The 23557-nt window shown below is 37.5% G+C and overlaps 1 protein-coding gene across 2 annotated transcripts; it reads left to right on the top strand.

Annotated features, from left to right (window-relative positions):
- Positions 1-136: 136 nt before the first annotated feature.
- Positions 137-23182, top strand: LOC143036863 (methyltransferase-like 26). 2 transcript variants are annotated; one of them, XM_076204737.1, is made up of 4 exons: positions 137-157; positions 16263-16557; positions 16993-17211; positions 18845-23182. In XM_076204737.1, the coding sequence occupies exons 2-4, from the start codon at positions 16270-16272 to the stop codon at positions 18974-18976; spliced, it is 639 nt and encodes a 212-aa protein (XP_076060852.1). In that variant the 5' UTR covers positions 137-157; positions 16263-16269; the 3' UTR covers positions 18977-23182. The 2 variants fall into 2 exon arrangements, with proteins under 2 accessions (XP_076060852.1, XP_076060841.1); XM_076204726.1 differs by lacking the exon at positions 137-157 and adding an exon at positions 288-445.
- The last annotated feature ends 375 nt before the right edge of the window (positions 23183-23557 follow it).

Raw genomic sequence — 23557 nt, 5'->3', positions numbered from 1 at the left:
GAAATTGTTCAAATAGCTTGGTAGTAGTCATAATAAAAACATAGGTCCTACTAACATGGAAAAAGTTTAATGTGAAGCGTAGGAAAATGCTAGTCACAGGTGGTTGTAACTTTCCGCTTTAGTTTGAATGAATCATTACGGCAGAAGTAGGCAGGTGGTGTGTAAATAAGTATTTGTTTTAAATGTAATGTAACATCAGTGTAGTAAGTTTATATGGTGCCATTCATGTACGCTTATAGGAAGGTGTATTTATCACATTCCTTATCTGAAAAACATAAACAACTTGTGAGACACACAGTGTTCCGGAGGTGACCGTCATTGCCTTGGTTCGACTGCTGTTGTGACAGTTGTCTATGTTGAGGTCTGGTGCGTCAGTTAGGGTTGGGCTTGGTGCTTGTGCAATCCACAGTAACATTTTCAGTTTGCTCAGACCTTCAAGACAGAGGTTGGTGGATAGGGCAAGTAACAGTTCTCGTATACTCTTTAAAATGAAAAATACAACATAGTAATTGAAATTAACTATATGTGTGTGTGTGTCTAGATATATATATATATATATATATATATATATATATATATATATATATATATATATATATATATATATATATATATATATATATATATATATAATATTTTGTATATCATTTCCTATTTCTACATATTTTGGTATCTTTTGATGTCTGGAATACTTAGTTTGTTGACAAATTTCCAAAAGTTTCTTATAAGGATTGTTTAAATGGCATAGCTTGTGACAGATGTTGATGAAAAGTTTCTTTGCTTATAGTTAACTAGGAAGTGAAGAGAGCTTGAAATATAGTCTGATAGGGATGTAAAAGTATAAAATATGAATGTAAAAGTATAAAATAAATGAGTGAAGCTTGGAGGGTCCTTTTGAATCTGAGATTACCCTGGAATGAATGAAGATTGGCACTTAAGGGTTACTGAAAATAGGCAAAACCCCTTCAATGTAGAGGGATTTTCCTCTGCTTAATCTGTTTGCACCTACATTTCATTCCATGGATTGTATTCTGCCAAATGCCAGGGTATATAATTTAGCTTAGGGGGGAATCAAGCACTAATGTATTAAGGCTAACTCATTTAATCCATTTGTGCCTATGTTGCATTTGAGGGACCTTATCTTGCAAATTCCAAATTGTTTTATTCAACTGGAAGAAATTCTGTACATGCATTAATAAAATTTGTTAGCAAAGTCAGAATAAGTACACATTCATCAGTGCATTAAAAGGGTAAACATATAGTACCAGTAACCAATTTTGGCAATAGCATATCTGTACAGCCCATCCCTAATCAGTCCATATGGATATGAATCCTAAGTCTTGGGAACAACTGAAGTCTGAGACAAGGGTGCATCTGGGTTAAGCCAGCTGTACTAGGACTACTTCTCAAAGCAGTGTGCATGTAGCCTAGATATAGTCTGTTTCATGGGGGGAAAAGTAAGTGATCAGTGGCAATTCCTCTCACAGCTCTGGTTTTGTGCATGCATGCCGTAAATAGCAAATCTAACCTCACCTAACATAACCCAACCAATGGCCTATCACCATAGAGCCCATCTAAATAATCATTGTTGCCCAAAGTTTCAATGACTGGAAACCTGTTTCCCCACTGGCTGGCAATGGTCCTGAGACCCTCCCATAGATCTCTCTGGAAAGAAACTTTGGACTATTGTCTGTATTGTATTAGTGTAATACTGTTTAATTACTGGATGAAAATAGTAGGAGAGGAGCATTTACCAGCTGTCAGCTCTTTGTATATGAAAAGGAGGAAGATATACGGTTGAAACTGATAGGTCTTGGGGCTGGTCTGACAGCCTTCATCTAGGTCATTGGTTCCCAAACTTTTCCAGGCTGGTGCCCTGTTGGCTTTCAGGTGGAATGCTAGCTCCTCTCTCCCCTCATACACTCATGTGAACACACATTTTTTTTCTACATAACCAAACTATGGAATTGTTTATAATTCTTATGACAGTTTTACCCTTTATAAACTGCATGTGTTCCTTTATTTTAATGTTTATGACATATATTTTGTCATTCAGGTTTTGTAAGAAACAAAAAGTTGTTTATTAAGTGCTCCTAATGCCATCCTGTCACCCCCCCTACCACCTCCTTTTGCCTCATAATCCTCCGGGGGCCATACTACCAACTTTGGGAACCAATGATCTAGATTTACCTAGTTGTATTTTACGGGACGGGAGCTATGCTCATTGTGACCCGTTTTTGTATCCCTCCACGTCCATTTTTTTCTTGAAATTGTGTATAGTTCTGGCATTCACTGTTTCACCGTTTCATTTGATGATGGGGTTGACAGCAGGGCTGCGGAGTCGGATGATATAGGGTCCGACTCCGACTCCTTTGATTCCTCCGACTCCGACTCCCGACTCCGACTCCGACTCCCGACTCCTTAACTCCTTGACCCCTATGTGGAAATCTATTCTGCAGATCAATATACCAGCCTCCCACACCTATTCAGCAAGCATTTTATAAATATTTTTCATGTATATTATTTCTTACGTGAAACATTCACTTGTATGATAAATATACTCACATATACACTCAACCAGCTTTATATATGTATGTGCACACAAGCACGTATATTCGTGTAAACATATATCAAATATATAATGGTATTATTTATGCTCATGGTCATCTACCAGCTTATGAGCACTTTCAAATCTGTCATGGCAGAGTTGCCACTTCAAGCTACATATTTTCTTTTTCCTTTGTGTCCCTCCCCTCCCCCCAAAAAAGAAATCATCTGTTATTTCATTTGTCCAATCTCATAAATCTTCTATCACAATATTAGAAAAAAATGTGACAAATCATGATGAGGAAAGGTTAATGGAGGAGCCCCTACCTAGTACTTACTGCAGAATTAATTTCGCCATGTTATCATAAAAACCAGGAATCGGTTCAGGAAAGAGAGAGACAACCTTCCCCTGTGCACACTGTTCATATCTGCTGTTGTTCCTCCCCTTTTCAGTCATCATCAAATGCTATGACATATGCTCTAATGTCATTCCTATCTGGCCTCTGAGACGTCAAAGTATATCTCGGGGCACTTCCTTTGACTTTTACATACACGAAGACGTACGTGCATAGTGCATACGTAGTGGATATATACTGTTGTCTACACTGTCATGTACGTGTGTACATGATGGAGTTCTAGATATTAACATAATTTGAATTAATTAGACTGTCAACAAAGGTAAAGTAGCTAGTTTAAATGATCTAAAGATCCAAATCATCTCTGTCACTTGACAGTTGACAAATTATTCAGGAATTTGAATTAATAATTATATTTACTGAGTATTTATTAAGAAATAGAAATACATTCCACTGGCTATAACTCCCATAGTATAGAATGAATGAAATATTAATACAAACTACATTCTGGAAACTTCTATAAATGGTACATATTCTGTAACTAGCTATAAAACTATTCTATACTGGATGGTTATTAAATTTTCTCAACACAAAACCTATCAAATTTTTTAGATTTTTTAAACTTGGAATAATGAGACCTACTGCTTTCTATTTGCACAATAGCAACAAATTATTTCACAGTGCACATCTATAGATAGTATTTTACAGCTATTGTTGGCTTGCCAATTACTGTAATGGTAAAAATTCAGACAAAGCTTTCAAGAATATAACAAAATATATGTACTCTACCTTGAATACACCCGTATTATTACGTTAATAACTAGGTTAAAATTCAATCTATAAAAATTTCTTATAACAAAATATTTCATGTTCCTTGAATCTACCAGTATTATTACGTTAATAACGAGGTTAAAGCTAAAATCTATACAAGTTTCTTATTTGTAAACATTAAAGAAATAGGCTTTATTCATAATTATAGAACTTGTAGACTACTCAATTGAAATTTGCAAATAAAAAAATAGTAGTTTGTACTTTATATAAGTAGGGTAAACTGATATCATCTTAATGTGATGAATTGGTTGGTTAGATTAGCCTATGAGAAATATAGGTTAGAGTCCTAGACTACCCTATGAATAGAGGCAGCCTATAGTCTAGGAAAAACAAATTCGACCCTACAATTTATGGTAAAAAGAAAGGTAAATGAGGATTATAAAGTTATCTTGGGGACTATCTTTAAAAAAAAAAAAAAAAATAAAAGAATAATTTTTTCATTAATTCATTATTTTTATTTTTATTTTCTTTATTTTTATCTATATACTATTTTTTTAAAGAACCCGATAAACGACATGTACCAAAAGAAATAGGTTTTATCTGTATATATATATATATATATATATATATATATACTGTATATACACTCTTCATCAAAGGTTTAAAAATAATACAAACTGCTAATGATTCGCTAGGTTAGCCTATCTCATAATCAGCATTTATCATACAACAGGTAGGACCTTACAATTGGCCTAGGCTACATCACTGGGAAAAGTAGGAAACTTTGGCAAAGTAATCTAAATTGTTCTTGCATCTAATGCTTATTGTTTACCAATTCCTACAAAAAGAAACATAGCCAAATCATGCAAACTGTATATCTTGTAGGTAATATTTAAGGTCCGGTAGTCACTCAATAGGCTACTATCAATAGTAGGGTTTTCCAGACTATTCCGTATACCAGTATATCAATATTTGTCTTTACCAAGGTCACATTACACAATGTACAAGATTTGGTCTAAATATTTTCTTTTTACTACTATTAAGAGATTAAAAGAGGAAGGGAAGTTGATTCAAGTAGTGAAGAAAAGGTAAGAGGCAAAAATGAAGAGATGGTAATGGAAGAGGAAGCGATAAGGGGAAGATGGGGAGAATATTTTAGGGAACTGTTGAATGTAGAGGAGGATAGGGAGGGAATGGTGAAAGCAGTGGGAGGCGCAAAGAAAATGACAGTGATGGGTGAGGAAAATGAGGGAAAAATAAGAAAAGATGAGGTGGAAGTAGTGATTAAAATGATGAGAGCAGGTAAGGTACCTGGGTTAGATGGGTGTCATGCGGAGTGTCTGAAGAAGGGAGGTAAAGTAATAGTAGACTGGTTAGTGAGGTTGTTTAATGTGTGTTTAAGGGAGGGTAGAGTACCAGAGGACTGGAGGAGTGCATGTATAGTTCCACTTTTCAAAGGAAAAGGGAACAAGTGTGAATGTAGTAGTTTCAGAGGGATCAGTTTGTTGAGTGTAGTTGGGAAGGCGTATGGGAGGGTTATAACTGAGAGAATTAGGAGAGGACCAGAGGAAGTGATTGGTGAGGAGCAGTGTGGGTTTAGGAGAGGTAGGGGCTGTGTGGATCAGATTTTTGTGATAAGACAGAATTGTGAGAAAGCTTTAGGAAAGGGTAAGGATGTCTTTTGGGCCTTTATGGATTTGTAAAAGGCTTATGATAGGGTAGACAGGTATTGGGAGAAAGCTGTTAAGAGCAGTCAAGAGTTTTTATGAGAGTAGTAGAGCCAGTGTTAGAATCTGAAATGGAGAGAGTGAATGGTTTGAGGTAAAGGAGGGACTACGTCAGGGATGTGTCATGTCGCCATGGCTGTTCAATGTGTATATGGATGGGGTGGTACGGGAGGTAAATGCAAGAGAAATGGGCAGGGGACTGGAGTTGGTTGCGGAAAATGGAGAAAAGTGTGAGGTAAGTCAGTTGTTATTTGCTAATGACACTGCACTTGTGGCAGGGTCAGAGGAGGGATTGGGAGAGTTAGTGACTGAGTTTGGGAGGGTGTGTGAAAGGAGAAAGCTGAAGGTGAATGTGGGTAAAAGTAAAGTGATGAGGTGTACAAGAGGAGAGGATGGTGGAGAGTTGGAAGTAAGTCTTAAAGGGGAGAGGCTGGAGGAAGTGGATAGTTTTAGGTACTTGGGGTCATATGTGGCTGCAAAGGGAGGAGTAGAGGTAGAGGTAAGCTGTAGATTGAGAGAAGCAAACAAATGCCTTGGGGGATTTAAAAAAGTAATGAGAAATAGACATTTGGGAATTAATGCAAAGAGGAGATTGTATGAAGGGGTGATTGTGCCGACAGTGCTGTGTGGGGCAGAGACATGGAATTTGAGAGAGGCAGAGAGGAAGAGTTTAAATGTGTTTGACATGAAATGTCTGAGAAGTATGGTGAGGGTTGCAAGGCTGGATAGAGTGAAAAACGAGGAAGTGAGAAGGAGAGCTGGGATGGAAAAGGAGTTGGCTGAGAGGGCTGATGAAAGACTATTAGGATGGTTTGGACACATGGAAAGAATGGATGAAGGAAGACTGGTGAAAGGGGTATGGAAGGCAGAGATGGAGGGAGTGAATTTGAGAGGACGACCGAGGATAAGATGGATGGATGGGGTTACAGGGACGTTGAGCAAGAGGGGAATATCTGTGGAGCAGGGAAGGGAGGTGGCAGAAGATAGGGATGAGTGTAGAAGGGCTGTTTATAGATGATACTGTGATGAAAAGAAAGGGAAGGGATGGGAGGATGGGGGGGTTTGGGGAGTGGGAAAGTGTGAATGATACTTTGACGCAGCCCGAAGGGACTCCTCCCCGTCCTCCGTTTTCTATGTGAGGGGACGGAGAGAGGGGGGTCGCCAATTAAGTGAAGCGGCCTTGCTGTGGATGTGCTGTGTCCTGCATTGCTTCTGACCCAGGGTGGTGGGCGGGATGCAGGGATGACCCGTCTTCCATGAGGAGCTAAGATGTGAGGGTGGAAGGGATGATGGGTGGGAGTGGGTTTATGCCTTTTGACTTGGCTACCTCCCTGATAAGGGGGAAAAAGCCTTTTGTATATAGATAGATAGAATTATGGTTATAGGTTAAAGCAAAAATATCTGGTACACTTAGGCCTAATTTACAATTGTCTTTATAGCATAATCAGTTTTGAATTAGATTAAAATGGTACGTGATTTTCTTTACTCTGATTTCTATTTTTCATTGCTTCACTTGTAGGCCTATTGTATTCACTAGTAACCATGATCAGTAGCCTGTTTCTATTCCGTATATTTCAAACCACTAAATTTCTTTGATAAATGTATGATTTTCATATTTTGAAGTAGCTTTATCATAATCTAGCATATTTCTATTAAAGGAAAATGTGATAAAACTACCGAAAATGAAGGAAAAGAAAATTCACTGGGAGACACTGCTTCAGGCAGAATCTGCAGCTGTTTGTTTGTGGAGGGGTGTGGAGTGTTTTCGGGGATGAAATGGGTGGGAATGTTTTTGTGCCTTGTCCTTTTTGGCTACCCCCCTGGTAAGGGGAAAAAAAGCCTTGGTATATGTATGTATGTAGTACTAGTAGCACACAATGCGTCACATGGTGGCAGCACGAATTGATGTTTATTTATGTTGAAGTAAAAGCATTGCAGTATAGTACAAAATATTATATATATATATATATATATATATATATATATATATATATATATATATATATATATATATATATATATGTATACAGTATATATATATAGTTTCACTCTCCTTACAGGAAACAACTACAAATACATGACCACAAACACTTTTACCCAGACTGACAACGATAGCTTGTCAGTATTGTGTATTTATTTTATTATTTTTTTATTATTGATGGATTGTTTTTTGTTTCCATCCGGAGAGACCACTTAGTGTACATATACACTGCACACACTCACTATTGCCTCCAAAAATAAAAGCAAAACCATACAAAAACTGCTAAATTGTGCAACTGGTAAAACCAAACAGGGAAACCATGTTAAAAAAATAATTTTATTGGACTTAAGGAGTCGGAGTCGGATAAAAAAAATTCCGACTCCGACTCCTAGTACTCTTAGAAATCCGACTCCGACTCCGACCCCAGCTAAAACCTCCAACTCCCTCCGACTCCGACTCTGACTCCGACTCCGACTCCGCAGCCCTGGTTGACAGGTTTTGAAAATGAGCACTACAAGCAGGTACCCATTATTTGTCCCACCTGTCAGAATATGGATTCTTGGTGCTCCTGATAGCAAATAGTTACTACCTTCCAAGGCACCTGTATTGTGCATGGTGGTATGTCTGTAATTTAAATCTAGTGTACCATTGCCTGTGATTTCTGTAAACTTTGTCATATTCTTTTTATATTTGTACTGAAATGTTTTTACCTGTGGGACTAGTGATAGGTACTTGCTTGTAGTGGTCCTGCAAAATCAACAGTAGAGCTGCCCATTTTCAAAACCCTTCTAGCCCCTCACCTCCAACAGAAGTTGCAGCACTGAGGTGCTGACACTTGCAGTCCATAGGAGCTCCAGGATCTGTCTCCATCAACCTCAGCTGTATTCTTTACACTTTCACGCATGAAGAGCTGACAACCAATGACTGCTTCTTTCCGCCTACAACTTTCAGCTGGTGGCCTTAAAACAGCCCCACACTAAGAGGGGATTTACACGGTCTAATGGTTTGTCGAACGCAGTTCGACAGACATATGTTTAAAGTGATGTGTGAACATGTGAACGGGGTATTTGGTTGTCGAACACATTGGTTAAACCCCAAATACCCCTTTCACACATCACTTTAAACACGTGTCTGTTGAACTGCGTTCGATGAACTGTTAGATCGTGTAAACCCCCTCTAATACAACAAAGACAGTGGTCCAATTTTTTTTTTTTCCCAGAGATCTGTAGGAGGGTCTTAGGACCGTTGCCATCCACTCTGGGGCTGCAGGTTTTCCATTTGGTGAAACGTTGGGCAACAATTAAATTCAAGTTTATTTCTTACACATTTTTACACGTGAAGAACTGAAACTTGACAACTACTGCCTTTTTATTACTACTGTACTTCCAAGTTGTGACAAAGTCCCATACTAATATGACAGTAAGTGATCCAAAGTTTCGTCCAAGAGAGATCATCTTGTGGGAGGGTCTGAGGACTGTTGCCAGTTGCTGTAGGGCTGTGTTTTTCCTGATAAAATTGAGGCAACAATTATCATAATGGACCCTGTTTAATACAAAGATGATAGGTTTCCTTTTATTGAATAGAATTTATTCGATTTGATATAAATGTAAAAATATACAAAGCTTGTATACATTAAAATCAGAATAACAAAAATGTGCAGAAATATTTTAGGGAGATGCCATCAATTGTATATAAAAAAAAATTGTGAGTTAAGTCTCTACCAGGTACAAAATATCACTCATTTATCCTTAAGTAATCATTTATCTCCAACCTAGCTGATAGCAAACCATCAATATTAGCACATGCTATTCTAAGTTTCCTTATAGTGTTTCCTTTGCAATACTGCCTTCCTGTTTTCTTAGAAACTATTTCCTCACCGGATTGACAACTACAAAAAAAAACTGCTGTTTTTCCTCAGTCTATCAATTTTGGCTTTGGCCTCCTAAGACTTTTCATGTCTTTGCTCATTCCTCTCCATTAGCATCTTTCATAGTCAAGATAGTTTTTTACGTTTCTTCTCGTGCTAACTTCCAAGACTTGCCGATTATTTCTTTTGCCATGGCTTGCAACTTGAACTTTTATTTTTATTGGATGTGCACAGTTTCTCTTATATGTGCCAAACTTATACATGCTAGTAATCTAATCTGTTACATCCAAGTCCTTCCTTAGAGTTAATGTAATTTCACTTCTTGTTTTTGGCATAACTTGCATGAGCTGTTGTATTCTTCTTGGCATCCAAAGAGTGAGATGCACCTGGACTTGTCTACAACATCTCTGACGAGATTCGCTCTTTTCTTTTTTTTTCATACCCTTGACCATTCCTTCATTTAGGCTATCTCTTTCCTGTTGTTTCATGGTCTCTAAAGGTTACTCAGTCTCTCCTATCCTCACTTGTTGTTGACCTATCTTCTTTCATGGTGTTTAGATTTTTTTTTCTTTCATTTGTCTAAGTTTCATTTTCCCTTCTCAAATATCATTCTCTATTTTCTGAGCCAATCAGTGTTTAGCCTGTAGGGCCACAACTCTTGAGCATGGTGCCTATATTGCTAGGTCATGCATGTGTGGGATTGGGTAGGCTATGTTTGGTTTAGTTGGTTAATGTAGAACTACTCATCTTTTACTTTCCCACCCAAAACCCTAGATTCTCAGCTCGCAGGCTCTCACTCCCAAAATTGTGAAGGAGGAGGGGGTGGCATACCTCGAAAATGAGGCATTTCTGACAAAAATTTCGTAGAATTAAAGTCATAGAATCATCCACAATGGTAACCCTGTTTCTATTTAAAACAAAATTAATATTTTAATAATATAATTGTAGGGGAGGGGTGCATAACTCGAAAATGCAAAATTTTCAACAAAAATATAATAGAAAATAGTATCTTAGAATTGTCCAAAACAATAGAAAACATGTTTTTGTAATAAATATTTCTGCAGATGCAATTTTGGTTATTTTCTAACCATAATGTAATAATTGCATTGTGATGACTAAGTAGATTATGAAATGCAATTGGTAATGAAATAACATGGTGATTTATTTATGAAATAAAAAAGTGGTGATTGATTAGTGATGAAATAATGTATCATAGATTAGTTTGTTATATATGTTCAGTATGAAGCTGGACGTGTATCATACATACGAGGTCTGTTAGAAAAGTATCTGACTTTTTTGTGAAAACCTGATAGATTTGAATCGAGCACGCTTGCATGCGTGAATTTTTTCCTGCCTGTCGACAATATCAGTTGCTGGCAAGCAGCATTTGTGTGAGGTACTTTGTAGTGCTCTCAGCGGTTTTTCAATGCAAGGAAAATGACGGGTTGTACCCGTACACCCAGGACTAGTCACCAGTGATTATGGTATTCATGCAGTCCAGCATGTCCTGCAAGACTTCAACATGAAGTTGTTTTTGCTCCGCCGTCAGCAGCTTTGGCATGAATTTCGCTGCCACTCTCTTCATGGCCAAATCTTTGGTCACAATGGAATGTGCCAAAAAAGTGCTGATGCCCACCCCTTCCACAATGTCTCGGATAATCACACAACAGTCCCGCATCACCACAGCGTTCACTTTGGTAATGACCTAATAATAAATAATAATAATAATAGGTTTATTGAAATAGCAGTGATACACTGACAATAATACAATATAAGAGTAATTATATGAGTAATATGCCTAGTCTAAGTTTTACAGTGATAAGTGGATAATAATGCAATACAGTAATTATATGAGTGATATACCTAGTCTAAGTTTTATAATAAACTTATTGTGCAAACAATGGATGGAATAGCACTGTTCTTGTATCGGTCAGTCCTCGGTGCTCTGATGGGTTGGATCTTGTTAGAATGTCATGTGGCGTGGCAGGTGGTTGTGGCATCAGGTGGGTCAGGTGGTCATTTCAGTATGTTGATGGCTAACCGGAGCGTGGCTAACTCTCCACCATTGTGCGGCCGTCTTTAAACCGGTTGAACCACTCCTTAATCTGTGTGATACCCATAGCATCATCACTGAAAGCTGTCTAAATCTTCTGAATGGTTTCCACCTGGCTGTTGCCCAGTTTCTGGCAAAATTTGATGCAGTAGCTCTGCTCCATTCATTCCGTCATTTTCCTTGCAATGAAAAACCGCTGAGAGCCCTACACATTACCTCACGCAAATGCTGTTTGCCAGCAACTGACACTATAAACAGGCAGGAAAAAATTCATGCATGCGCATGAAGATTCAAGGTCAGCTCATGCAAGTGTGCTTGATTCAAATCCATCAGGTTTTTGCAAAAAAAAAAAAAATAATAATAATAAAAAAATAAAATAAAATAAAAAATAAAACGATAAAGTCGGATACTTTTCTAACAGACCTCATATAGGGAATAAGTGTTCTGTTTGTATTACCAGGAAGCTTGGCTATCAGTCAATTTAGGGTTTGTTCCGCCAGCATCTTAGTGTCGCATGTAATCATACATTTTCCAAACTTGTGTTTAGACACATTATTTGTGATTTTTTCAGTGCAAAGTTTAATCCTTTCAAGAATGTCCCCAAAGAAAAAAATCACAAGAAGACTGGGATAAGCGAAGACAAATCACCATTGAGAAGCGAGAACAAGGTGTGAGTGTGGCTGACTTAATACGCACATACAGTTGGACTATATCAGCAATTTGGACTATCCTCAAGAACAAGGACAAGATTAAAGAGATAGATGTTTCAAAAGGAGTGACAAGAATATCTATGTAACGGCCATGTGTTCTTGACAATGTTGAAAGGTTGCTTCTCATATGGATCAACGAGAAGCAAATGCAAGGTGACACCATTAGCAAAATCATCATTTGTGAAAAGGCGAAAGTACTTTTTGCTGGAGTTTAAAAGAAGAACTGGCACCCACAGCATTGTGAGGCATGGCAAAGCAGCAAACTCTAACACAAAGGCAGCAGCAAAGAACTTCATTGGTGACTTTAGGAAGCTTGTAGATTCTGAGGGTTACCTGCCGCAGCAGGTTTTTAATTAAAGGAGATGGGTCTTTTCTGGAAGAAGATGCCGAAGTGAGCCTTTATAACACTGGAAGAGAAGGTGTTGCCTGGACACAAGCCAGTGAAAGACTGTCTCACGCTGCTGTTTTGGGCCAGTGCAAGCAGTGATTTGAAAGTGAAACTGCTGCTTGTTTACCATTCAGAAAATTCATGAGCCTTCAAGAGGTGTAAAGTCCAAAAGAGCAGGCTAACTGTGATGTGGATGTCTGACAGCAAGGCTTGGATGATATGTGACCTTTTTACTGATAGGATAAGTGAGGTGTTTGGTTCTTCTGTGAAAAAATATTTGCTTGAAATGAATCTGCCACTTCATGTCTTGCTTGATATGGACAACATTCCTGCCCATCCTCCAGGTTTAGAAGATGACCTCCTTGATGAATTTCAACTCATCAAGATCCAGTTCTTGCCTCCCAACACCACTCCTCCATGCCCATGGACCAGCAGGTCATCTCAAACTTTAAGAAGCTCTACACTAAAGCGCTCTTTGAACATTTTGAGGTGACTGAGGGAGACCAGTCTCACTCTCGGAGAATTTTGAAAAAACCACTTCCACGTCATTGCCTGCCTCAAGATGATTGACAAGGCATGGGATGCGGTCACCAAGAGAACCCTTATTTCAACTTGGAAGAAGCTTTGGCAGGACAGTGTTGTTGAATGTGACTGAAGGGTTTGAGTCAGTGCCTGTGGAGCCTGTAGCTGATGAGATTGTGTCTCACTGATGTAGGAGGGACAAGTTCAACTTGAAATCTAATTAAAACCTGGCCATAGTGAGCACCTTAGGCAGCTATGAAATCCTCTTAGACAAGACATTATCCTACCCAAGGGATAATTAGAGGGCACCAGGAACCTGAAAATGGATTTTGTCTGGACATCAAGATGTATAATTTAAATGGTGTAAATCTTTTATGCATAAATTTAAAAATTTTGATTTGTCATGGCATCACAATATTTATGGTTGTTACATGACTATAAATGTAATTTTTTTCCTTTTTAATGTAGAATTAAAATGTGTTAATTTTTTATGACAAAATTTAATCTTATCCTTAGTGCTTAAGAAAAAAAATATATATATATATATATATATATATATTAGTAAAGGGGGGGAGCAGATTCTCAGTAATACACGTGGAGTTAAAAACGACAGCATTGTTGTAGTTCAGTTTTTTCTTCGTATTCTCGATTTTCCTGATAAGAGATTTTCCATTAACTGGGTGAATTGAAACTAGGTCTCTATATTCTTCCATTTGTTCTTATTTGACATCGATGTTTCGTCTTAAACAAGACATTATCAAGATATAACTGAAATAACAAAAATTACATGGTAACAGTAAAGGTACTAGACAATATCAAGATATAACTGAAATAACAAAAATTACATGGTAACAGTAAAGGTACTAGACAATATCAAGATATAACTGAAATAACAAAAATTACATGGTAACAGTAAAGGTACTAGACAATATCAAGATACAACTGAAATAACAAAAAATTACATGGTAACAGTAATAATAAAGGTGACAAATTTGTAAAAATAAATACGAAGACTTACATACAGGTATTTAAAGAGAGGAAGAAGGGTGTGACAATCCAGAGATGACAGAAGTATATATACCTAAGATCAGGTCAGACGAAGGGGGGGGGGAGGGACAGACAATAAGGACCTCAGAGGTCAAGGGTAAGGGGGGGAGGGTTAGGCGGGTGCGGTCACCGAGGGTGGGGGAGGAAGTGGAGGTGAAGGGAGAGAGAGAGAAGGGGTAGAGGGAGAGGGGGAATTTTTATTTCTAAATAATGGGATAGAAGAGATTACATTGCATTGAATGTTAATAACTGGAGTTTTGTCCTTAATGTGGAAGGCTTCGAGTAGTTGTAGTCTCCTAGGGTCATTACTCGATCCAATAATTTTGGTGATGTTGATCAAATCATCTCTCCTGAGTGCAGCGTTATGGGAACTCCTATGGTGTTCTTTGATTGCTCCCTCTTGTAGGTGGAAAGTTAGGTGACGGCTGACTTTACATCTAGTAAAACCAATGTAGGAATGGGGGAGGAAATTGTAGACATTGATATTGGTATACTACATTAGTTTTAGATGTGAAGTCCGATCGCTTTGACAAATTGTTTGTCATGATCAGGGAGGAAGTTTTTGGATTTTTATAATAGATGAGAACTGATTTTGTTGTTCTCATTTGTAGGAAGGCAATTTTTATGAATGATGTCTCTGATGACTTTTTCATCTTTCTTATAATTACTAGTGAAGGTGTTTCTGTAGTAAATGTTAATGAAGTTATGCTTTTGTGGTTCTTTGATTGTGAAATGGGATTCTAGCATTTTGGAGGTAACAGAATCAAAGTCAGTGTTAGAATACCCATTATTTGTGAGCATCTGTCTCAGGTGTTGAAGTTCACTATGTAAAGCTTGCCATGAGGAATATAATTGATATGGCTCTTTTTTTATATGCTCTAATGACACCTTTTTTGTAGTTGTCTATGCACTCGCTCTTGCCATTCATGCACTTATCCAAGTTGGTGGGTTTTCTATATACATTAGTAATGAAGTTGTCAGAAGTAGAATCGACCAGCACATCCAGGAAGGGGAGTAGACCATTGCTGTTCATTTCAGTGGAAAAAGTTAAGCCTGAAATTTCCTGAAGACGGCACCGTATATTTTCTAACAAATCAACAGAAGAGGTGCTGACAAAGATGTCATCTACATATCTACAGTATATAGGTGGTTTTAACTCTCCGTCCTGGAAGGCTGATCTTTCTACCGCTGACATGAAGGCTTCAGCGAAGAGGACACCTAATGGTGATCCCATCGCTACCCCATCTTGCTGCACGTAAAGGTTTCCTTCTGGCCACCTGAATGGAACTTCTGTGGTGCAGGTGACCAGTAATTCTTTCAAAGTGGACTCAGGGATACGGGGGGGGGTGGGATGTCATCATTATGATACACATATTCTAGGATGATATTGATTGTTCTTAATATAGGAATTTCAGTGAAAAGATTTTTAGCATCTAATGATGCCAGGATTCCGACAGGTTTATTAACCCGTAGGATGTCAACAAAGTCTTCAGTAGAGTGGAGGGAGTAAGTTCTAGGAATGTAAGGGGAGATGATATCATGTAGCCGTTTGGCAACATGGTAAGAAGGGGTAGGGATTTGGGAAATGATAGGCCTAAGTGGGTTTCCTTCCTTGTGAGTTTTAACGTTCCCGTAGAAGTAACCGGGTTGAAAATCGCCGATTACCTTAGCTAATTTGGGTCCTCCTGTTTCTGCATTTACTACCGAGATAAGTTTGTTTAGCTTTATCTTTAAGTTGTCAACAGGGTTACGGGAAATTCTTTTGAACTTAGTACGGTCTTTCAAGATGTCGTTACACTTTTGAAGGTAGATGTCTTTGTCTAAGATAACGAAACATGAGGACTTATCTGCTTTGCGGACAATGATGTTTTCGTTTTCCTTTAGTTGTTTTGCCGCTTCTCTGAGACGAGGGGGGAGCAGGTGGCTGGAATTCTGGGAGTGGCGGGATTTAGTGCTCTCATTCTGCAATTGTACTTGTGTATATATGTGTATATATATATATATATATTTCCAAACCAGCCATCCCATTAAGTAATAAGTAAGTAATAAATAAAAAAGTGTCAAAGGCTTTGGTGAGATCAGGCAAGGACCCCTGGTATTTGTTACATTGCAACTGAATATTTTGGCAGTCTCTTCTCTCCCTCCTCCTCCCCCCCTGTCCTTTGCTTTATTTCCCAGTAGTTTTTTGCATCAATCAATCTTTTGCCCCAAGTCTTTTTTTTAAATATACTATTAGATATTCAAAACAAGGGCTTTGTACTTATTCTTTCTTGAAATATATCATTTTCTACAGAGACACAATGTCAGAGGGAAAGCTTGTCAATGCTTCTGCTGGAAGGAATCAAGGTCCAATCCTCCAGATTCTTCAAACTGTGATACCAGAGAAATTTGCTGATAGCAATCCTTTGAATGCTTTGGAAATAGCTTCAGGAACTGGACAACATGTAGCTCTCTTTGCAAAGTCGTTCCCAAATATCACATGGCAGCCTTCAGAGTTGGAAAGCAGAGAATTAGAAAGTATTAAGGCTCACTTAACAGATGAAGGTTTATCGAATATTAAACAGCCATTATTTATTGATATTTCCAAGGTAAGGCTTTTCATGTATCATGTGTTCATGTGATTCATTTTATTTCAGTATCATACATTAGTTAACAAAAATTAAGTAAATTATAGTGGAAGTCAAAAGGAGTTTTTTTCATGGATCCTCTACCTTTTCTCAAAACGGTTATAATAATAATAAATTTATTTTGGCAAAGAATCAATATACATGAAGTGCAGATAATGACAAGAACACATAGTTCGAAATAATAATTGCAAATTGCTGAGGATAACGCAAAAAAGCATGTACGCAATTTTAACTTGATAGTACAGTCAATTCTACTTAACAGAAATAAGACTCAAGGTATCCAGTCTAGTTACTTTTTTGCTGCTGACATTACCATTTATTTATTCTGTTTTCATTTCTGTTGTCAAAATTTTCTGTGTATGTAATGTATATATTTTGTTTTCCATCATTTTTCAGCCTTTGGGTGAATGGTCTGGAGGTCTTGAAGAAGGAAGTCAGAATGTGATAATATGTATAAATATGATACATATTTCTCCCTGGGAATGTACAGAAGGACTCTTCAGGGCTGCAGGTGCACTCTTGGCTTCAGGCGGAATTCTTGTCACTTATGGGGCATATGCTATTCATGGCAAAATTACGCCAGAAAGTAATGTTGCCTTCGATGCCAATTTAAAGGTATGTAGTAAACCTAGATACAGTCAGTTCTGTTTACTCATGCATATTCATAGGTGAATACAGGGATAGGGACAAACAATGTTTACCTGTATGTAATGGTACTTCAAGATAGTGAAGTTTTCAAAAACCATTAACCCACTTGCCTCTATTCAGAGGTGCCACCCTGAGGGGCTGATACTCTGTCTCTAGACTAGGTCCAAGATATCTTTCAACTATTTTTTACACCTTTTCACACATGGAGAGCTTACAGCAGGTGACTCCTCCCATTCTTCTACCATTTTCAGCCAGTGACGTAGAAACGGTCCCATACAAGTACAAAACAGACAGCTGTCCAAAGCTTTTCCCAACCGTATCATCACTGAATGTAATAAACTTCCAGTTGAGGCAGTTGAATGTAATATAATTTCGATAAATCCTTTTTATGTTTTAGACCAAATGGTCTTCTGTTGGGATGCTTTGACATTGAAACTAATTGGAACTTATTGATTTTTATTTTTTTTATTTTTTTTTTTTATTATTATTTTTTTTTTTTATAAAAAATCATCCAGGAGGTGCTCAGATGAAAGGGAGGGTGGGAGGGGTATGGAGTCTATTTAGGGATGAAATGGGTGGGAGTGTTTTTATGCCTTTCCCTTTTTGGCTACCTCCCTTGAAAGGGGGAAAAAGCCTTGGTATATGTATGTATGTATGTATAAAAAATCATCCACTCCAGGCTCTATTCATAAATGTTATCCAGGTATTCCTGTAACAATTTACAATCCTCTTAGCTTTTCACTCTTTCAGTTGAGGTGAGGGTATCAAATCAAACCATTGTTGCATTGAGTTTCATTTAGTAGAAATTCTGCAGCCCCACAGAGCATATAGTCCTCAGGCCCACCCACAAATCTCTCTGGAAAGAAACTTTGGAGTCTTGTCCGTGTTGTATTAGTTTGGGATTGTTCCTGTAGTACATGCTAAAAGAAGTTGGAGGAGAGGACCAGTCATCAGTGATTATCTTTCCATGTGTGAAAAGAGAAAGTACAATCACAGGCAAGTCCATGAAGGATTTGCTTGATGATAGGTGTAATATAGCCCTCCAAACCAAATTTCTAAAACTCGTCAAACATTATCATCTCATATGAATCATTGCGATTTTAATTTTGATTTGTAGTATCATCGCCTTTGACATTACAACGACCTTTTAGTTTTTACAGCGCTGAATAGCCCTTGATGCTCCAGTGCATGGCTTCTGAGCCAGAATTTTATAATCCAAATCCAAATCCATGTGTGAAAAGTGTAAGAAATACAATTGAAGTTAATAATGTGAGATCTTGGGCCTGGTCCAGAGACAGAATGTCAGCCCCCCAGAGCTAAACCTGTAGATGGAGGTGAAATTTACAAGTTTTGAAGATGGACAGCTTCACTGTTCATCTCACAAGTCCACTGCATGCAGGTACCCATCACTGGTCCCAAAGGTATTGAAAATGGACAGCAGGGAGGTAGTTTTCTCTGTTCTCTATCTTACAGGACCACCACAACCAAGTACTTATTGGTCCTGCAAGGTGTTCATTGATATAACAATGAAAACTTTGTTGGCTTTGAGATAGAGTGTGTGAATAATAAACCAAATTAAATTTTGTTTTACACTTATCAGGGAAGAAACCCATCCTGGGGACTACGAGACATTGATGTTTTGGAGAAGGAAGCTGAAAAGAATGGCATGAGTTTTGATGCAATGTTTGATATGCCATCCAACAACAAGACCCTAATCTTCCTGAAGAAGTGACTTATGATACAGTAATTGCAACGATGTTATGGAAAATGGGAAAAGTGCCTGATACTTCATAAATATTCCTTCACTTGCTGCATGATTTATATCCCAAATGGGTTATTGTAATATTTTAAAGTTGACAATGTGAAATGCAATCCCATCTTAATATTCACACTCAGTTCATCATAGCATACTGTAGCTAGGGACTGAAATTAGGGGAAAATTATCAGTAAAGGTCTGCGCCATCAATTCCAAATCATTTAATGATTTTTTTTTTGTTAATTAAGCTTGCATGCTGTGCAATAATTTTATATATTTGATAAATCTATCAATCTGTATACTAAGGGCCTCTTTCCCCATATAAGGAAAGAAGTTAGCCAAAGCAACCCACCCGGCATGCCTTGCCTGGCTACTTCCCATATAAGGGGGAAAAGGTTTGATTTATATATATTTTTTTTCATTTCTTTGTATTTTTATCTTGTCAGCCATCATCCACAAGATGAAGTGCTTGTGCACGGGTAAGGGAAATTTCTTATCCTCTCATTCCCATTACATTTATCCCTTTCGGTCTTTCCCACTTGAAACTGTGTAAAGATTGCACATTGCCAATTCATCTTCATTGCACCCTTTTCATAGGCTAAGGCAGCATTAGATAAATGATTCTTTAAAATATCCTTTATACAGTCTAATTTTTTTTTTATAAACTATTATAAATTAAACCTAGTTTGCTCATAACCTGTCTTTTCATCTGCATCCTCCAGCTAGCTTGGTCTTTGTACGATTGATCTTACTGTAGAGCAGATCCTATGTTTCATAGCCTATCCTAGATGCTCTTCATCCATCTCATTGTGCTGATTACCCTTAGGTCTGTCTAACCCCTTGGATGCCAGTTCAACCCTTGCTAATGCTCTATATCCTCCATTTGCATTACATGCCTATACTAAAGTAAATGAACCACCCTCTCCACAATGTCCAGGATACTAGGCAATATTCATTTCACCCCTGAAGTCTTCGTTTTCTGTCTTGTCTCCTTTTGATGATGCACAGGGCATAAATAAATTAAACTCCAAAGCTGAAGGCTCAGACAAGATCTCAAATATCCATCTCAAACACCTAGGCCATATAGCCATAAAAGCCTTAACTGACATCTTCAACTACTGGTTACACATCCCAAACATAAGGAAAAGAGATCATACAAACCACCTGAACACCAATCTCACCACTATCCACAATAACCAAACTAATATAAAGACTAATAGCAATAATCAAATCAGAAGTACCTACCTCCCTTAATCAACATAGATTCAAGGAAGATCTCTCTACCAGCACTCTGCTCACAAACATCACACAAGTGTTGGAAGAATTCAATAAAAATGTCTGATCAAAAATGACAGTTATGGTTACCATAGATATAAACAAGGCTTTTAACAAGGTCCTCAGACACATACTATCCAAATATATATATATATATATAATAATTATAATAATAGTAAAAAGTGAAGTGGTTAACCAACTTTTAGAGCTGAGTGACCCAAAAGAACCAAATCTTTAGTGCAGAGAGGCTAAACAGTGAGGCAAAATATTTTCACCATTAATATTCCACCTCTTCGTGAGTGATTTCCCAACTCCAGAACCAGAATTTAAGTGAAGTGGCCTTGCTGTGGTTGTGATGTGTCCTGCTCCATTGCTTCTGACTCGGGGCAGAAGGTGGGATACAGAGATTACCTGTCATCCATGAGGAGCTAAGATGAAAAGGGTGGTGGGTGGGAGTGACTAGGCTACCCCCTGGTAAGGGGAAAAACCTTTGGTATATAGAACCAGAAATTAACACCAACGTTCTTTCATGCAGTTGACTTGACAATAGTTATGCAGCCCAGCAAATACCCAGGCATACTTCAGAAGTAAAGGAATGAAAGCTTCACCCCAGAAATCAACCATGACATTACTCACACCAGACAACCACGAATAAAAAAAAACCCTACAGATTGACCTCTCATTAATGGACATTAATTAGCTGTGTTTGCATTGTTTTCGCTGTGTTTTCGGTGCTTTTGGTGCTGTTGTTTAGTGCGTGCAATCACTATGCCACCCAAAAACCACTCCAAATCAACGGATTATTCACATCAACGGACACCGTTACCCCCCTTTCAGTCCGTTAATGAGAGGTAGTACTGTATGTTCAAATTAGATGGCCAAATCCTTCCACTGGAAAAGAACCCTAGATTTTTAGGCCTTGCATTCTATATTCACATGACTTAGCCCATATATCAAAATATAACAAATATCAATAAGAAAACAAACCTACTTTGATCCATCACTAGCACTGACTTTGTACAATAGAAAGAAAATAATAACTATAAACAATTCATAAGAATTACCCTTAACTATTCCCTCACAGTATGGCTCCCAACTATCGGCAAGATGAGCTCAGATAATTTACAAACTACAGAATGGAGTACTGAGAGTAACAACAGGGTGCACTAAAAGGATTACAAAGGCGGAGCATGCTGACAGGAGACTTTTTGGTCTATAACTATGTCGGATGCAAAAAAAAATTATAATAATGATAATATATATATATGATATAAATAATAATAAACAAGTAAATAGTAAGTACTAATAAATTGACATAGGTAATAATAAATGAAAAGCAAATAATAATAAATAGACAAATAATATAAAATAAATGGCAGTCATTACAGCATCTCGCTCAGGTGCTTATCTAAACGAATCTTAAAGCTTTGAACTTAAATACATAGCACTGCCTCTGCAGGAAGTTCATTCCATTCATCAACTACACAGTTGAAGTTGTTTCTACCCACCTGCATAAGAAACCAAAATCCTCTGTAGAACACCAGATGAAAATGACTGGAACACAATTCTGTGCCAGAATCCTAAATACCACACAACCTCGCACTACATTTCACAAGCATCCTCAATAGAATGCAACAAAAAAACTTCACCTGCTGCATACTATCGAACAACCTACCACCTATACTACACTAAACATTCACACAAAAACTCGCTCTCAAATTACTAAACATGCCCTTCAAGAAAACACTGTCCAACATGAAGCCATTACTAACGTAGAATAGGTGTGACAACATTTCCAAACAATCCCAGATCCAACCACCATACAAAGGACACAGAACACCTTATACTACAATGCCCCACACTAAAAATTCCAATACAACAAAACAAATCTTCCCTGAGTGACTTGTCATCCTGCTTGGAGGCTGTTGTTAGTTACCTGAATGCTGCAGGTCCCCTACAAGAGAGACCAGGGCCAATGGATTATTTGATGCATATGGCTTTCATCTGAGCTGCTTTGATTTTATTCCAGGTTTTGATTGCTTGTGTCCAGGACTCGCAACTGAATATCAGGATGGGAGATAGTGTGATTTCATATGTAACTTTCACTTTTCATAATATATTTGTATCTTTGAGGAGAGTTAAACTCGTAAGTTTCAGCTGTAACTGGCTAAATGGTCATTTATACTCGTAGCTCTTTTGTGAGTAGCTGTTTGATCATAGATCCTAAGTGCCTTTGAAACTTTGAAACTTGATTAGTTTTTCTTGTTCCCTCCTAATAATATCCCAGTAATCTGAACCTTCTTACTATTTTTTGTGACTTCTGGTAAGAGTAAAATTTCAATATGGGCATCCTCATGGCAGCTACAAATGTATGAACAATGAGTTTTCATGACCACTTTCAAAGTCCATTATCTAAAAGTGTGGGTAATTATGGTGCTTAGAACAGTGTCTCACAATGCATGCACAAATTATGTGAAAAATAACAAATTTGATGAGCTATTTCATGGCAAAACTAAGCTTATAGTTTAGTATTTACATTGCAAAAATACAAATAAATGCACATAGATGGCACTAGTATATCATATTTTCCTTTTCCCAACCAATAAGCATCATGGTTGATGTGAATGTGTCCAAGAACATGGCTGATTGCATGAATCTTCACTGCTCTTAATGTAATATGTGGTTTATATGATGTAATTGAAATTTACATGATCAATATTTGTCAAACTGCAAGAAGCATCAAAGAAATTAAAAAATTATGCATACAAAACTCACACTTCCTCAGTTGGACATGGCCTACAAATACATGTGTACAGTGCATGTTTTTATTCTTTTCATTTAAAAAAAATTTGCTATTCAGTAGCAAACAACAATTTTATAATTTAATATCTTACATTCCAAAATGCATGAGAGAAACTGGATAATCATTTTCTTTTTCCAAATAAATAACTGCCACAGTTGTTTTGAATGTGTCTGAGAACATGGCTGATTGTGACTCCTCTCTGTTATTAATGTAATATGGTTTAGATATAATGATGTAATTGCATATGACATAATCACTATGTATATTGCTACACACTATGATTAAAATACAAAATTAAATACAAAAAATTATGCTCCCAAAAAATTACACTGATGTAATCAGAGATGATTTTCATAACCTTCAGGTACAAAAAGGCTATACAATGGAATCCCTTGAGGCACAATAGTGTCATCATTACTGTTCAACCTCTTCATGAGTGATTTCCCAACTCTACAACTAGAACTAAACACCAATGTTCT

The sequence above is a fragment of the Oratosquilla oratoria genome, chromosome 2 (genome assembly GCF_046742065.1).
Source record: "Oratosquilla oratoria isolate Oo_2021 chromosome 2, ASM4674206v1, whole genome shotgun sequence".
NCBI classification, from domain to species: Eukaryota; Metazoa; Arthropoda; class Malacostraca; order Stomatopoda; family Squillidae; genus Oratosquilla; species Oratosquilla oratoria.
The sequence above is the reverse complement of the archived record's forward strand: the minus strand, read 5'-3'. Positions and strand labels throughout refer to the sequence as shown.

Coding starts and splice junctions, on each gene's coding strand:
- LOC143036863 (XM_076204726.1), top strand. CDS start 354: ATGTTGAGGTCTGGTGCGTCAGTTAGGGTTGGGCTTGGTGCTTGTGCA. Junction 446..16,262: donor CTCAGACCTTCAAGACAGAG/GTTGGTGGATAG, acceptor CATTTTCTACAG/AGACACAATGTCAGAGGGAA. Junction 17,212..18,844: donor CCTTCGATGCCAATTTAAAG/GTATGTAGTAAA, acceptor TACACTTATCAG/GGAAGAAACCCATCCTGGGG.